Below are 15,231 nucleotides of genomic sequence, written 5' to 3'. Positions count from 1 at the left end.
AACATAGTTCTCTGTCTGAGAAAGGCGTCACCTGGCGGTTCTTCCATCATTATTTGCAGCCCATATGTGAAGCATTTACTCACAGGACACATGCTTACACAGGCCCTGGATTTGTGCCTCTCTGTTTTCCTGACAGAGGAACCTGCTCCTTCCCTGCTCACCCTTCCCCCAGCATTTTTTCATCAGCTGAAACCAAATTAGAATGATGCCATGTCGCTGACACACTGCTCAGTGTCCTCTTTCAATTTTATCCAAAATGTTCCCATATGCCGCAGCAATAACCTCAATCCTCTAACCTAGGCTCTGATTTGGACTCTATCCTGTAGGAGAGGAGAGAATCAGGAAAACCAGAGGTGATTTACCGCCCTCACACCAATGCACCCGCACGCCATGCCTTCAGGAGCAGTTGTGTAACCAGAGGCCAAAGATGAATGAAAGAGAAGAGACCAATGCTGTTTAGACATTTAATCCAGATTAGCAGAGATTACAGTTAGCACCCAAACCGTTAAATGCAGGCCCACACTCTCTGATTCTGCTTTTCACATATACAGACTGGTGGCAAATTACAGGATACATACTAGATTAAAATTGATCACTGAGAATACATTTGAATTTATTGGCCGGCACCACTAATTAACCTAACCCCACAAAGTACATATACAAGTACGTTGGGTTGTGGGAGTATGCTAGAGTACCCACGCAGACATGGAGAGAACATACAAACTCCATTTACAATGTATTATATTAAAAAAAGAGAGAAATTGAAATAAAATACAACATATTTTATTTCAATTTCTCTTTTTTAGTTCCACTGCACATATCGTACTTGAAGAAGAGCACACACAAGCACAGTGCATCTGTAGCTATGAAAACAATATCACTTTTCTTTATTGTTACATAAGTGATGAACAGATGTTTCCCACTGGCATCCACTTCTTTTTCTTGTCTTTCATCACTCTGTGTGTCACCCTCTTACACTCACCAACCCACAGAGAAAAACACACATAAAGCTTATATTTCTATCTTTGTGATGCCCCTCATTCACACAAAACATCTCCGAGCCAAGTCCTAAACTCTAATTCTAAACTGACCCTTGAAGAAAAAAGTGTTAACATGAAAGCAGCTCTTTGAAGATACATCAGGAAGAGAGGAGCAGTCTCTCCTCAGTACAGGGTTTTAAATGCAGGCTGGTATTCGTTAGGTGTTTTAAAGACTGTAAAACATTTAGAGCACGGCCATGTATAATTTACTCTCAGAGTAGAGTACTGTATTTAGGGGAGAGCAGGACTACTGTTTGTGTTTTGTATAGTTCATGTGTGCGTGTGTGTGTGGAGGAGACAGCAAACAGACAGTGGGTGGGAGGTGGAGGTGGTTAACGATTGGTTATGTGAGCTGAAACTGAAATAAATGTAGCGATTAAACACAGTGACTAATGTAAGTGTGCATGTTTTTGATAGAGAGCTCAAAAATATTGAAGCAGAAGAGAAAAGAGAAGATGCCAAAAGAAGAACTGGTGCTTTATGTATTGTATGTATTCATGTCAGCTACAAAAACCTAAGCCAAAGGCCTCGGAGGTATTTCAGCGCCAGTAACAGTAATTCGACCCTAGCTCATAGTGGATCGCTCTGCTCACCCTGCGTGAATGGCAGCAGCAGCTACCACTTAAACCCTGAGGTGTGTGTGTGTATGCGCAGATGGGTAGGGGAGATGCAGAAGTAGGCCAAAGTACCCTTTACTTTAACAACTGAAAAGATGGAAAGAATGAGAGGGCAGACACATAGGAAGCAGAGGAGGAGAAAAAGATCATGTGCTGTAATCCATTTAGGTGGTAAAAGACAGGGTTTCACAGGTCAAGACTAAACATGATGATAATTTGGGGCCACTTTGCTAAAGATGCAACTGTCAGGAAACCTCCTCAGTTAAATCTACATATTATTTTTTTTCCAAATGTAAATGTTCTGTAATCTTGTGAAATCCCCCCCCCCCCCCCCAATTTATGTTAAATACAAATTCAGAGGCACTTCATTATGTAATTCCAGCTCACTTGTTACACAAGTATTACTTAATAAATGATTAGGAAGTGTCAGACCAATATTACACCCAAGCTTATATTCTGGGTTTAACATCCATCCATCCAACCATCCATATTTTAATGAGGTGATGCTTTTCTTTGTGAAAATAGACCCAATACAAATTGAACATATCAACTTATAATGAAAGAATTTCCAATTTTCCCACAAGATCCAAACCATGTCTAGCCAGTAATGAGAAATCAGGGTCATAGAGGAGCTGGAGTCTATCCTAGCTGCCATAGGGCCCCTGGACAGATCCCCAGTCTGTCACAGGAACAGAGAGACAGCCAATTTAGAATCACCAATTAACCTACTACACTCCACTCAGAAAGGCCAGATGGTGGATTTAAACCCAGGACCTTGTTGCTATGAGGCAACAGAGTTAACGATAGCACCGCCATGCATGAGAGTGACTTTCCAACCTCTGCTAACAACGAGCCTGTGCGAGTGTTTTGAAATTCTTTCATTCCCCATCTGATGCATGGAAAATCCATGAATCCATGCTCTCACACTCTCCCGTGCAGGTCCGGCTGGCTGTCTGAGACTATCAGCGTTAATCTGACTCGAACAGCTGTGACATCTGGCACACACACACTTATTCAGGCATACACATTCTTCAGTTTATTCCCCATGCATCTGACTCTATCTCTTGCTATGTGGTGTATGCTGATGAAAGCAGAGGCTCACGTTTGTCTCTGAGGTTCAAGTTGAGTTTAACCTGCTCAGCAGCTGAGACTGTGTGTATGAGCCCTGTGACACTCCTGCCTTGTCTTGTCTATAAACAGATAGAAAGGCCCTGTCGGTGCCAGCTGAATTTCCTGCTCGGGTCATTTGATGATATATAGCCTACTGCCCCCACTGGAAAGAGTGACACCTGAGAGCCTGCCCGTGTTATGTTCCCATAGTGACCGGTGTCACCCGACCGGGGCGTGTCCGAGGAGTGTGCAAGGCTGTCAGGAGTATCATGCATAGCTGATTGGCATGCGTGAGTGTGCATACACTTTGCATAGTTTACAGACATGGCAGACAGGCACTGAACAAGTTGCAGGGAGTGTTTGGTGGCATGGTCATCTCTGAATCCCCATCCCCACCTGTGAGAGTGTAAAAATACCCCACCAGAAATAGGTTGAGCCTGAGCAGCCTGAAAATAACTGGAGTATTAGGAGGCAGGAAGACGACAAAGCGAGAGGAACATGGAGCAAAGACGCAGGAGAGATTAAGATTAAGAGGTGGGCATTAACCTAGACTAGACTGTGCCTGCTGCTGAGGGAAAAGCTAACACAGTCCACAGTGGAGGGTCAAAAACTATCAGGTGTTGAAGCTGTATATGTAGTTATGAAAGTGACAGATGGTCCCAAAAAAACAAAGAGGACTCAGCCAACTGCAGAAGGGCTTAAAAATGACTGTTATCTCCGAGATTTAGAGTGTTAAGATAAACCTGAAAGTTGAAGACCTATTTTCTTCTTAATAAAGACACAGTACTGTGTTTTAAATTCTCATCTCAGTACTTTGAATATACTGCTGTCTTTACAAGTTTGGAGGCAACACAACAATGCATATGTAAAGTTATTTATCTAATGCTTATTAAATGATGATACAAGTCACAATAAATGGGGTGCATATAAATAAAGCACACACAGCCTGAAATACAATGATGAATACTCCAAGTTATGGAAAAAGCTTTCAAAATTTGCAACTCAACAAATCTGAGCTCATCTATGAATTATCTTTAAAACAAATCCATTATTCCCATGTTGACAACAACCAGAAGTACCCCATTATCACTAATGCAGCTAACGGACCGTCAGTCCTTTTACTCTTCTATCCTGTTAATCATTATGCAACCCAATGGGGTCCTGACCTCCAGATTAGGAGCCACTGTTACACTGAGTGCACTGGCTGGTTGTTTAATCTCTGATTGGATTTCAGTCTTATCTGTATGCACTCATTAAAAGCCTGTTCACTTAACTGTTTGGCTATGAAGCTTTTCTGAATCCAGCTTCTCCTCGACAAAAACACGAGTATTATTCAGTATTAGGTGTGCTTTCCTGTACAGATGTAACCCTTTGTAGCCTCAACGTCAGGACTGTCATTAAAAGAGGACAAGTACTACTGAGGACAAAATAGATGTAAAGCTTGCTGTGCTTCAAATTTGGTCGAGCTTCAGCGTTTTAAAACAGGTTCAATAACATCACTGTTTACTGACTCATTTTTAGGCTCTTATTTACTCTCTGATTTCCATTTTTGCTGCAGTTTTTCACATCTCATTGATGACAGGACACGGAGACTTACTCTAAAATAAAATTCAACCAAGTGTGAGCTCCAGTGCTGTGAAAAAGTAATTGCTGCTGTCCAACTGCAAAAGGGTGACTCGTGTAAATACAAAATGCAGTTTTTAAATGATGATTGAGGGAAAACAGCTATCCTAATTGCCCCCTCAGCCTAATAACTGGTTCTGTCACCCTTGGATGCAAGAACTGCAATCAAGCACTTGTGATAACTGGCTGTGAGTCTTTCACACCACTGTGGAGGAATTTTGGCCCACTGTTCTTTGCAGAATTGTTTTAATTCACCTACATTTGATGGTTTTCAAGCATACCTAAGTCCTGACTTTGATGAAGCTTCCTCCAAAACCTTCATTTTATTTATTTATTTATTTTTTGAAGCCACTCAGAGAAGGACTTGCTGGTGCATTTGGCTATTACCTATCATGTTCTTTTCATGAAATACTGTTAGTTTAATGCAGATGTAACAGGACTTAAAGCTTCCTAAAACTTTTGTGTTAGACTACAGAATATTTTTTGTCTCTGGGTTCATCAACATGTTTTGTTTTGTTTTTTTTAAATAAATGTGAGCCTTTGTGTTCTTTATGGTCAGTAGTGGGTTTCTCCTTTTTTTTCTCCATTTTTGTCCAGACTCTTTCTTATTGTTGAATCGTGAACTCTGACCTTAACTGAGGCAAGTGAGGCCAGCAGTTTTTTAGATGTTGTTCAGGGTTCTTTGTGACCTCCTGAATGAATCATCAATTCGTTCTTGGAGTAATGTTGTGAGGCTGGTCACTCCTGGGAGGGGAGTTTTCTCCATTTGTGAATAATGGATCTCACTGTGCTTCACTGGATTCCCAAAGCCTTAGAAATGGCTTTGTAACTCTTTCCAGACTGATATATGTCAATGACTTTGTTTCACAGCTGTTCTTGAGTTTCTTTAAATCGTGAGTTTGTTGAGATCCTTCAGTTCCTTTAGTTTGCTACCTGTCTTTATTAGACAGGTTCTATCTAAGTGATTCAACAGGTGTAATCAGGCCTGGCAGTGACTAGTGAAATTGTACTCAGCTTTTAAAAAAATGTGATTAATTACAGTTAATTCTTGATTTAACAAGAGGGACAGTTATGATTTCACAGATTTTCCTTTTCCCCTAAAAAATTAAATCATAATTTTAAAGATGCATTTTGTATTTACATCTGTTCTAAGTAGGACCGCGTAGGAAATAAAGTTAAACATTTTAAGGGTCTTTATCCATAACAGCATCCTGTTCTCTCTCTACCAGAGCCTGTTGCAATCTGGCTAATGTACAGGACAGCCCACAGCACAGTGTGTGGGAGTCTTGTGAAAACACAGCATGGTGTGAGGATAAAGCCAAAACTTAAGATTAAAAAATAAAAATAGTCATTTTGAAGCAGCTCCAGTCCTTTATCTCCTCTATCTGAAATGCTGGCTGGCAGGTAGCTGAGCCGCTCTGGAGGTATAAAATAGGTCATAAGGCAGCAGCTCCGCGGGCAAACCGTGATTCACCGCTCAGGCTGATGGAAGGAGGCACTGTATCCGAGCAGATGATGGTGGAAGCGATGCAGCAAATGATAATCTCATCCGATGCGATCAACCGTGGGTACAGTGAAGCATCTCGTGCGTGAACACTGGCCCGGTTTCATAACCATGGCAACCGGAATCCCCTCGCGCCTCAAAAAGGGGGGCGTTTCTCCTCCTAGCAAGTAGAAAACAGGCTCTCCATCGTCCCTACACAAACAGACACTCTGCGAGCTTTTACTTCATGATGACGGTTTATTTTCGAGCCCGAGCGGCGTTTAAAGTCCCTACAGAGCAGGTGTTGGCGTTCAGTGTCATTAGGACGACGGCACAGGTGAAAACTTTTCACACTCACAGTGGCTGTTGTCCCACACGGACACCGCATCGTCCCCCTCCTCCCAAACAGGTGACGATGCGCCTGGGGTGATTATTTATATCCCCGCTCACAGCGTGTGGCTATATGACCCGTTTATGTCCCCGGTGTGCAATAGCAGCAGGCCTCTGAGCCCCCCTCTCCTCACTTACCTCTATCCATTTCTGAGCCTCCCGACAGGCTGGTTCGGGATGGTGCTGCTCTAGCGGCTCCTGCTCCCGCGGGGCATTCGGTGAATCTCCAGAGGCAGCGGGGCTAGCCATCTCCGGACAGGCCGAGACCAAAGCCGGACGATACGGTGATACGTGATATGTGATAAGCCTCCCTTCAGATGGTCTGTGTCCGGAGCCCGTTATGTTCGTCCTCGCGCGCTTCCCCCGCAACTCCGCGCTCTGTCACGGCGGGTCCTCTCGTGCTCCGCGCGAGCTCTGCGCAGACTGTGGCGCAGAGACAGAGAAGCGGCTCCTCGCGAAACGCGAACCAGGCGCTAAAAATAATAACGACTCTTTTCCGCCGAACTGCGCGAGGCTTCTGTCCTCGGCCCCCGCCGCGCGTTTCGAGAAACGTGAACGCGCAGGCAGGAATCTCTGCGGGGGAGGTCGAGATAGATAGGAGAGATGCAGAGAGAGAGAGAGTGATGAGGGAGGTGGGGGCTGTTCGAAGGTGACCCATAATGTGTTTGAAGGGGACTGGTCATACCTGAGCACAGGTAGACTGTAGGCTTTAAAATGTGAAGCAAAGAGCACCATAAAAATGTAAAACTGCAGTATTTAAATCACAGGCAGCTAAAGTCAGCGCGTTTTCTTGTATCCAATAGGACTGGAGCCACACATGGGTACTTAAGGTTCACATGTTCGCAAATTTCTGTGCGAAATTTCACACGAAACTGTCGTCTTAAATTCAAGCTAAGCTTTGAGATTTTAAAAATGAATGCGGGATTTTATTTTTATTCAGTCTGAATGCCCTTTTATCATCATTTCCAATTATTCACAAAATCAGATTTGTTTGGTATGAATCTCCAAAGCATGATATAATCAAGATACAATACCTATATCACAGCTGATAAGTCTTTAGTTTAATAATGTGACAATATTGAAGTCTCTCCCATAATTAATGACATGACATCATGTATACGTTTAAAAAAAGCACTAAAACGATTGGGGGGGTGGGTGCAGGGTAACAGGCCCTTGCCCCCCACATCAGGTTGATCAGGTCCTGCTTCAGACTCAAAAAAAAGTCAAGAACCTGTGAGCTCCAGTCCCAGCACAGGTAAATTATAGCTCAATTTAAGTTGGATGTGTTGGAGTTAACACACACACAGACTAAAAATAATGGATTGGTCATGTGTGACTATCAGCACTGGTGATAAGAGCCGTTTCAGATCACTGAGCTTAAATGTGGCTTTTTCAGCTGGCAGGTCAAACCAGTTATGTTGGATCCAGTGACCTGTTCAGAAAGACATTCTCTGAGTAAGAAATAAATGCAATATTTCCGCTCTAACTGCCTGAGTGTACTGTCATGCTCCTTTGTTTCTTATCAAAACATGAAGTGTTGCTCGTGCCAGTATGCTGCTTGCTCACCTGAAGCACAGACTGATTTATGTAAGCACAATGATGAGGTGCTATAGACAGCTCTTTCCTCCTCTAGTTTCACCCTTTTGAAGTTGGACAGCAGCCAAGTGCAGTCCAGGATGAGCCTGAGGTCATTTAACCACATAAGACAAAAGTTTCACTTTGTGTTTCAGCTAAAAGCCTGTAATGTTAGAGTAATGGCAAGGATAGAAAAGTTCTCAGCAGTAGTTGATTTCCCTGTACTGTTTTCTTAAAGATACCCAATGGATATTAGGAGACGGGACAACAGGACAAGGAGACAACAGTTGCTTTATTATATTCCCACAGCTGTATTAACAGTATAACGACAGCAACATAGGATTTGAAAGTGCAGAAAGGTAAACAATTCAAACACAGCCAGACACCCAGCACTGCACAACAACCAACATACAGTAGCACTTCAGATGTTCCCTACTTTACTTTGGAAGTTGTATTATCTGTTAAACTGGCACAGTAAGGGTATGTGAGTTTGATCATTTGTGGATCCTTAGGTTTTTAAATAAGGTGCCTGTTCATTTTTTGAACACCACAATGAACTGAACTGATTTGCGCTCACACTAAACTCAAGCTTATCAGAAAGAACCTCAATTTTCCAGAGACGTTTCAAAACAGTGAGAAGGTTTCTTCCTTGCTCTAAACAATGGTTGATTATTCCTACAGATACATTTGGGCTATTCAGCACATCAGATTAAGAACTCAACCACACAGAAACTAAAGGGATTCAGAAACAAAACTTCCCTCAACATCTTTTGTCTCATCTGTCACACTTGTTGGCACAAAAGGTATTTTAACATCAGTCTTCTGAGCTCGACACAGATGCAGTGGAAAAAAAACTTGCAGACATGTGCACACAAGCAGTGGTAATGACCACATGCTGTACAGATTCACAGCTAAACCACATTAAACTGTATGGACAGGCTTGTACTGTTAGTGTCTGCAGAACAAAGGGCTCTGATTGTGTTTGTGTACATGTGTTAATGCTAAACAAGACTTTGTTCATGAAATAAGAGAAATGTGGAAACAATGTGCTTTAGTGCATAGTGTCTGCAGATGTATGCGCACACAGGTTGCCTGTTGATTGTTTGCCATGTGAACGCTCCAGGACATTTTGGTTTACAATTTGCTCAGTTTTGTGTCCTACTAAACATCTTAATTCTGACAGAGAGCCACCGCAGAGAAGCGCACTTCACCTTTCTCCCTCTCCATAAATCCACGGCACACTTTGGCTGCATCCTAGATATGATCAAAAGATGACATGTCAACTAATTATTCAAAACTCTATCCACTATATTTAAACAATACATCAATAATTTTAAAATGGGAGTGCACTATGCACTAACACCTTGTATTAACGTTTATTTTACTGCTGATATTTTCATATTTTAGTAGGTCTGGGCAATATCACTGATGTAAATGGCCTGATAATGAGGTCTAGTGCTGCCAGTTAACACAGATCCATGTTAAGTTAAATTGAACCAGTTTAGGGAAATTCATCCTCTAAATGTTTCAACAGCATTACATGCTGTGCACATAGGTAGCTCTGAAAGCAGCAGTCTAGCAAGTTCCACTTCAGTGCAAGTCTATCATAGTGGAATGAAGGTATTCAACTTCCTAGTAGCTGGGTGATTTTAAAACAATACTGTGGTATTAACTGGGAACTTGTTGAGCATTCGACACCATTGCCAGGTGCAATACTGCCATCCTCTGGTAGTAGTAATGCATTACTCGCAGATGTTCATAAAAACAAACCAGCTTGTTGCACTTCAATTAAATTGAATACTAATTCTTACTTAAGAGGCAAATCTTTTACTATAACTAGTTCTCAATAAATTACCACATTTAATGATGCGGTTTTATCTCACACACACGTGGGTTTGCCTTGTGATCATTTGCTGCAATCATAAATAGTCCAATTAAAATTTAAGAAGCAAATGAATAATTGCAAAACTCTCACACATTTTTGCATTTCCTTGCCAGGTTATGTAATAATTTAACCTAATTTTAAATGACTGCAATTTGTATATCAGATATACAAATTGACTAAGCCCAGTTTGACAGACTCTCATTCACACTCCCTCTCCAGTTTAATACATGACTAGTTGATATGCAAAGAACAATGACTGTTATTTTCAGTTTGTAAATGTTCAAAAACTGAAAATAACAAACTGAAAAGTTCAATAACTGGATATACATACCATTACAAAGGACTCCTCTTTGGTAGGACCGTGGTTCACTGGTCCATTTATTTTCCCATCTTAAGATATAAATAAGATATTAGAATCCACAATGTAAAACAAATACAGGGACATTAACTACAGGATTGTGCATGGGGCCAAATTCTTACCAAATTCATACAGCTGTCCATTTACATTGACGAAGGCAATAAAGTGGAAGTTGACTTTATCGGCTTCTGGCTGTGAAGGTTGAGACAAAATGAATAACTTTGAAAAAAGCAAAGATACCATAACTACTTCTGTTTAAATATATAGTCTGATCTCTTTAATAACCCGCACCCCATCTCACATGTGGTCTATAACAATGTAACTGCCTGGAAGCTAATGAAATAAAACTCTGCTCATAACAGCAATCTCATATGAAGTTGTCCAACACAGGTCTAACATTGACTTGCATCACATGTGTTTGGTCTGAATGTGGTACAGTGTGTTGATGTTGTGGTAAAATGCCTTACCCGACACTGGCCCTGTGCAGCAATCTCATTGTGAGCATCAAAGATTGCCTAAAAGGGGGAAAGAACGTGCAAGATGTAACTAATAAAACAATACTTTTTTTTTTTTAAATGGAAAAGTAGCAGGGCAGTCAAACCAGTTTGAAAGGTTTTTATAGTGTTTTGTATACAAGTGAACCCACCTACTACATCTAAAGAAAATTTGGCAGTATGTGGCGCCCCCAAGTGGCCTTAAAAACCAATTCCATTATGCAACATTCTAGAAATTCTAGGCCATTATATTCACTCATTTTCACTTTACTACAACTTTTCTAGCAGAGACTAGTCTCAGATACGACACTGAAATATAAAGACACATACACCTATGTGACATTAAAAATGTTTGCACAATAAAGCATTTTTTTAATACACAGAGGACAAGTCATTTCAAACTGAAGTTTAAAGCATCCATTTTAAAATGGACTTGCAAGTTTCCCTGTACAATTGATCCGATTTCAGGTCAGATGAGCCCTATATACAATAATACTTTGCCATTACATTTATTTGGTTGGTCGACACAAGTATACTACAGACAGACTATTGTACAAGTTATCTAATATTCCTAGATGTGAAGACTTTAGGATAAAAAGATTCGAGTCTCACTTACTCCATGATGTGCTGGCTAGTCACAGGAGCACATTCAGTGAGACACTGAGATTACCAAAAAGCACCACTGAATGACAGGAAATCATTCCTGCCCATCTCCCTCTACAACTCCTCCATATAATACACTGTGCACACTGCAATAGTTACACCCGTGGCACATGCTTTACAGTAAAATAACAAATGACAGAGTTTCATAGTTTAGAGTTTAATGTCAATCATATTTCACCTCTGTAATATTCTTGATATTTATAATTGAGCGATTTGTATATATTAGAGCCATTTCTTAAATGTGTAAACTATGTAATGTATCATATTATTTAATTAGTTCAGTATGTTACTGTCTTGGAGCAACCATAATCCTAATTTCCTTAGGGATTATTAAAGTATTCTGATTCTCATCTACCAAATCAGATTTATTATAGACTAAATAATTTAACTGCACTTTACTTTGTTTTTCTCCAGATGTTTGGCACGGTCATCAGGAGACATATTTGCAGTCTCATCCAGAAATTTCTTCAAGGCAGAGGCACCATCTGAAAATGTCAACATTAGCTTAGATACCAGGAAGATTGATTATGCACATCAAGCTGAATCATGGGGTAACAGCACTTTTTGTTGTTTAACCTTTCATTTAGTACACTTCCTCCATGCATTTTATAGAAACAGATTTGGAAAGTCCAGTAGGAAAATTTCCACAGGCAGAATTATTTTAGTCACCAATTTAAATATTTATTCATACATGTTCAGTTGGTGCACCAGATCCCTCTTGTACTCACCAAAAGTCATTTTGTCTTTGTTGTTGGCCACAGCATGCAGCAGGGCAATGGTGCCACAGGAATTGACTGCTGTCTGCTTCAAGAAATAAGCCTCAGAACCTCCTGAAATCTTATCAGCTTGCTGAGATCTGAAAGACTCATGCTGCCATACAGGGGGGAAAAAAAGAAAAGAAAAAAAAGCATGTCATCATCAGTCTGATAATACTGTGTAGTGGGTCTACCACTTAAAATGAGCCAAGTCAGGAAATCTCAACCATCAAAAAAAATCCCATTGTTTTATTAACTGCAGTATGTTTAAACTGTTTAGTATGTGAAAAAATATTAAACATTAGCATTCAAAATTAGTAGTGATAGCATCTGCTGATTCATTTCCTCATCGCCATCTCTCTCTCCCACTCCTCTACCCATCTAAATAACATTAGGAGTTTTTTTTTTCTATCCATGCCCTCCCTGCATCTCCGAGTCACCCCACTCGATGCGGCCAATATTCACTTGATCGACCCACCCTTCCAGGAAGTAGTCAGCGCCACCACCCTGGCGTTACCTGTTGCGTTAAGGGGAAGAGCAGCATCAAGGCACTGCACGGCTTCGGCACGGAGGAGAGCTGCTCACCCTCCAGCCCCAGCACGTCGACGAAGCGCCAGCTTTCACCAACGCCCAGCTTTCCCATCATCTGAAAGGCACAACGATGACGGAATAAAGAATAAGCCCCCAACAGTTGCACACTGGCAGACGATGCTCTCAGAAGCTGCTCAGAGATGCTGCGTTATGCTGGTTCACTCAGGCCACACCCTTTAGTCCAGACACTGGGACAGCCGCGGGAAGGATGCTACTGCCCGTTAATATGGGATAACGGTCAAACTCTTGTTAACCCCGATATTTCATTTTTAGTATCAATTAACGCTGTTACCTGGATAGTTGGCGAAGCAACTACACCTCTACTGGTATACTGGTGCTTCGTAGTGGCCTGATGGCGTTTTAATGTTGGAAACACGTTAACGGCCCTGTAAACTAATTAGCCCCTGTGAAACTTACCTGGCGGTTGGGTCAGTGGTTACTAACATGTCGCCATTACTCGGCGGCTAACGTTTAATTTCATACGCACCTTGTTCAGCATCTGAAACAACAAAAACAAACGAAAAAAGACAGCGGTAAGACAAAAGTCTGCTGTCTTTGAAAGCATTACTGTTGTAATTAAGCACACATTCCTTACCTCTGGATTGATTTCCATCGGGGTCCACTCCATTGTTGCTAAAGTTTAGCTATCACTTCTCTAGTTCAATCTGCTATCTTGACTACAGCGAACAGCCGCGCGTGTACCCGTATTTATCGCTGCTGATCATACCACTTACCGACAGACGCGGGGGTGCGCCCAGAGCAAATAACCCTCGGTGCACAGATTTAGCAAACAGACTTAAACGCCAGATTTAACGTTTTATACGCCCGAATACCAAAGTACATCTCAGAAAGACCTTTACGTTTATAAAAGTAGATATTCATGAAATGACACCTCTAAATACAAGATCATTCCGAGTAAATCGCGTTCTTTCTAGAAAGTAGGTGTGACGTATTGATGACTCCCTATCAACAATACTTGTGCAGCCTCTAACACTTAAATAAGATTTAAACTGCAGCCTTCTTATACCTTCTTATACCTGTTCAACGTTTTTGCTACTTGCACTTCTGTTCACTGCACATGCAACAAGCTAACAGTCACAGCAATATTAATTATATTTATTTGTAGTGCACAGACTACGTTTATTTCCCTTCTGTAGTCCTTGTTTCCACAGACCACTTAAGAGAAAACTAGAAACAGACTATTTTTTTCTGTAATTCGCTATGTTATATGACAATTATACAACGTGGAAAAAGTCAGTATGAAGAAATTATACTTTTTAAAATAACCATATTTAAAAATAAATAAATAACCAAAGCTAATAATAATAATAAATGATCAAATGTATTCCCATACCTAAATATTATTATTCTGGTCTCTTTACCAGAGAGAGTTATTATTATTTAGCCTTTCTCCTTTAAAAACAACCACTTATTAGTAACTAAACAGCATATTTACATATGAAATGAGGCTAGGAGTTTATAGCTTGTAGTAAGTAAAACCTGAATTGATAAAACTTGTAATCACATGTTGTGCCACACCTAGAACTGGATGGTTAGTCTGAAGAGTGTTTTTCTTACAACAATAATCTCAGTGTTTTTACCTGTATGAAATCTTTGTGTGCAATGTCCTTGAAAATCTGATTTTTTTTATTTCCTTTTTTTCCCCAAACATGGGATTTTCTGCTTCAGGATAATGTATTTAACTATTCATCTGCTTGTGTTGTTGTTCTTTAAATAATATTAAATTATTATAATTGTTATTATAATAATAAAGAAGAAAAACTCTACAGACTTTAGTTGCTAAATATGACCTTAGCCCAGGGTTCCAGTGGGATTGTTTCCTTGTGTCTTATATTCCCTGCTTTTCTGCATCTGTTTGCTTCGTTTGGTGTGATTCTGGCCTATATGCCTGTGTTAGCACCTGATTATTTATGCAGGTACTGGTCTGTTTAGGTGAGACTAACCTGCTGAGTAAATTGTATGTGCAATAGTGTCTTTTTCTCCTGCCTTCCACCTGATGGCACAATAACATAAGAGATGAATGTAATGTCAACATTACATTACATATATTACAAGTACACTTGTGCATATGAAAATTTTACTTGATGAAAATATGTTGTTTCCTTCATACTGCATAGCTCATGAATCATCTGACTCTGACATCTGATGGGTAGCTAAACTTTTTCACACTGATAGAAAGATAGAGAGACTGCCTGCGTCTGTGTGCCTTTTGTGTTTCATTTGTAGTAACTTCCTGTTGTATTTTGGTAACTGCTGTTCCTTGTGGGTCTTCCCATATTTTAATTCCTCTGTGTTTGTTTTCCTTCTCTATCAACTCCACCTTCACTGGATTCACCTGTAGTTATGGTCCTTATTTGTAGTCCTATTTTCTCCTCTGAAAGTTGTTGGCTAACCAGTTTTACTGCCTGCGATGTCTTTTTGGTTCCTTCTGTTTCGGTTTTGTTGATTTCTTCTTTGGACTTGTAAATCAGTTACGTTTTCCATGAAAGCTCAGCTTGTGTTCATCAATGTGCTGCCTATGTGTCCTGAAACTGGGTTCTTTAAGGTACTTGCGTGTACGAATGCACTGTGGTTACAGCATGCATGTTTTATTCATGGAGAATGGACTTTAAAATACACCCACTGG

The 15,231-nt window shown here is 40.6% G+C and overlaps 2 protein-coding genes and 1 long non-coding RNA gene across 8 annotated transcripts in view; 1 reads left to right on the top strand and 2 right to left on the bottom strand.

Annotated features, from left to right (window-relative positions):
• Nucleotides 1-6,822, bottom strand: part of LOC102796478 (LIM and calponin homology domains-containing protein 1-like) — a 31,157-nt gene extending 24,335 nt beyond the window's left edge. For 3 of the 6 annotated variants that reach the window (XM_006796077.3, XM_006796079.3, XM_006796078.3), the window contains exon 1: nucleotides 6,402-6,822. In XM_006796077.3, the coding sequence (XP_006796140.2) occupies nucleotides 6,402-6,512 (111 nt within the window). In that variant the 5' untranslated portion in view covers nucleotides 6,513-6,822. The remainder of the gene's footprint in view (nucleotides 1-6,401) is intronic. The other 3 variants (XM_035910093.2, XM_035910092.2, XM_035910094.2) reach the window with 1 other exon arrangement.
• On the top strand, nucleotides 6,137-8,207 carry LOC148102496 (uncharacterized). Its single transcript, XR_015719123.1, has 2 exons — nucleotides 6,137-6,210; nucleotides 8,077-8,207. It is a non-coding gene; the product is annotated as an uncharacterized LOC148102496 (long non-coding RNA).
• Nucleotides 8,112-12,708, bottom strand: uchl1 (ubiquitin carboxyl-terminal esterase L1 (ubiquitin thiolesterase)). The gene is made up of 7 exons (XM_087841681.1): nucleotides 12,511-12,708; nucleotides 11,967-12,108; nucleotides 11,638-11,723; nucleotides 10,549-10,596; nucleotides 10,204-10,273; nucleotides 10,055-10,113; nucleotides 8,112-9,092 (listed from the first exon to the last, which is right to left on the bottom strand). The coding sequence occupies exons 1-7, from the start codon at nucleotides 12,637-12,639 to the stop codon at nucleotides 9,009-9,011; spliced, it is 618 nt and encodes a 205-aa protein (XP_087697807.1). The 5' UTR covers nucleotides 12,640-12,708; the 3' UTR covers nucleotides 8,112-9,008.
• Between the last annotated feature and the right edge of the window lie 2,523 nt (nucleotides 12,709-15,231).

This window comes from Neolamprologus brichardi, chromosome 6 (genome assembly GCF_056152115.1).
Source record: "Neolamprologus brichardi isolate AB-2024 chromosome 6, ASM5615211v1, whole genome shotgun sequence".
In the NCBI taxonomy this organism is placed as follows: Eukaryota; Metazoa; Chordata; class Actinopteri; order Cichliformes; family Cichlidae; genus Neolamprologus; species Neolamprologus brichardi.
The sequence above is the reverse complement of the archived record's forward strand: the minus strand, read 5'-3'. Positions and strand labels throughout refer to the sequence as shown.

Bases quoted from the DNA above. Each gene is read 5' to 3' on its own strand.
- uchl1 (XM_087841681.1), bottom strand. From the start codon at position 12,639: ATGATGGGAAAGCTGGGCGTTGGTGAAAGCTGGCGCTTCGTCGACGTG. The intron at 11,724-11,966 runs GTGAGTACAAGA...TGACATTTTCAG, and splicing joins CAAAGACAAAATGACTTTTG to ATGGTGCCTCTGCCTTGAAG. The intron at 10,274-10,548 runs GTAAGGCATTTT...CAACCTTCACAG, and splicing joins CTGCACAGGGCCAGTGTCGG to CCAGAAGCCGATAAAGTCAA.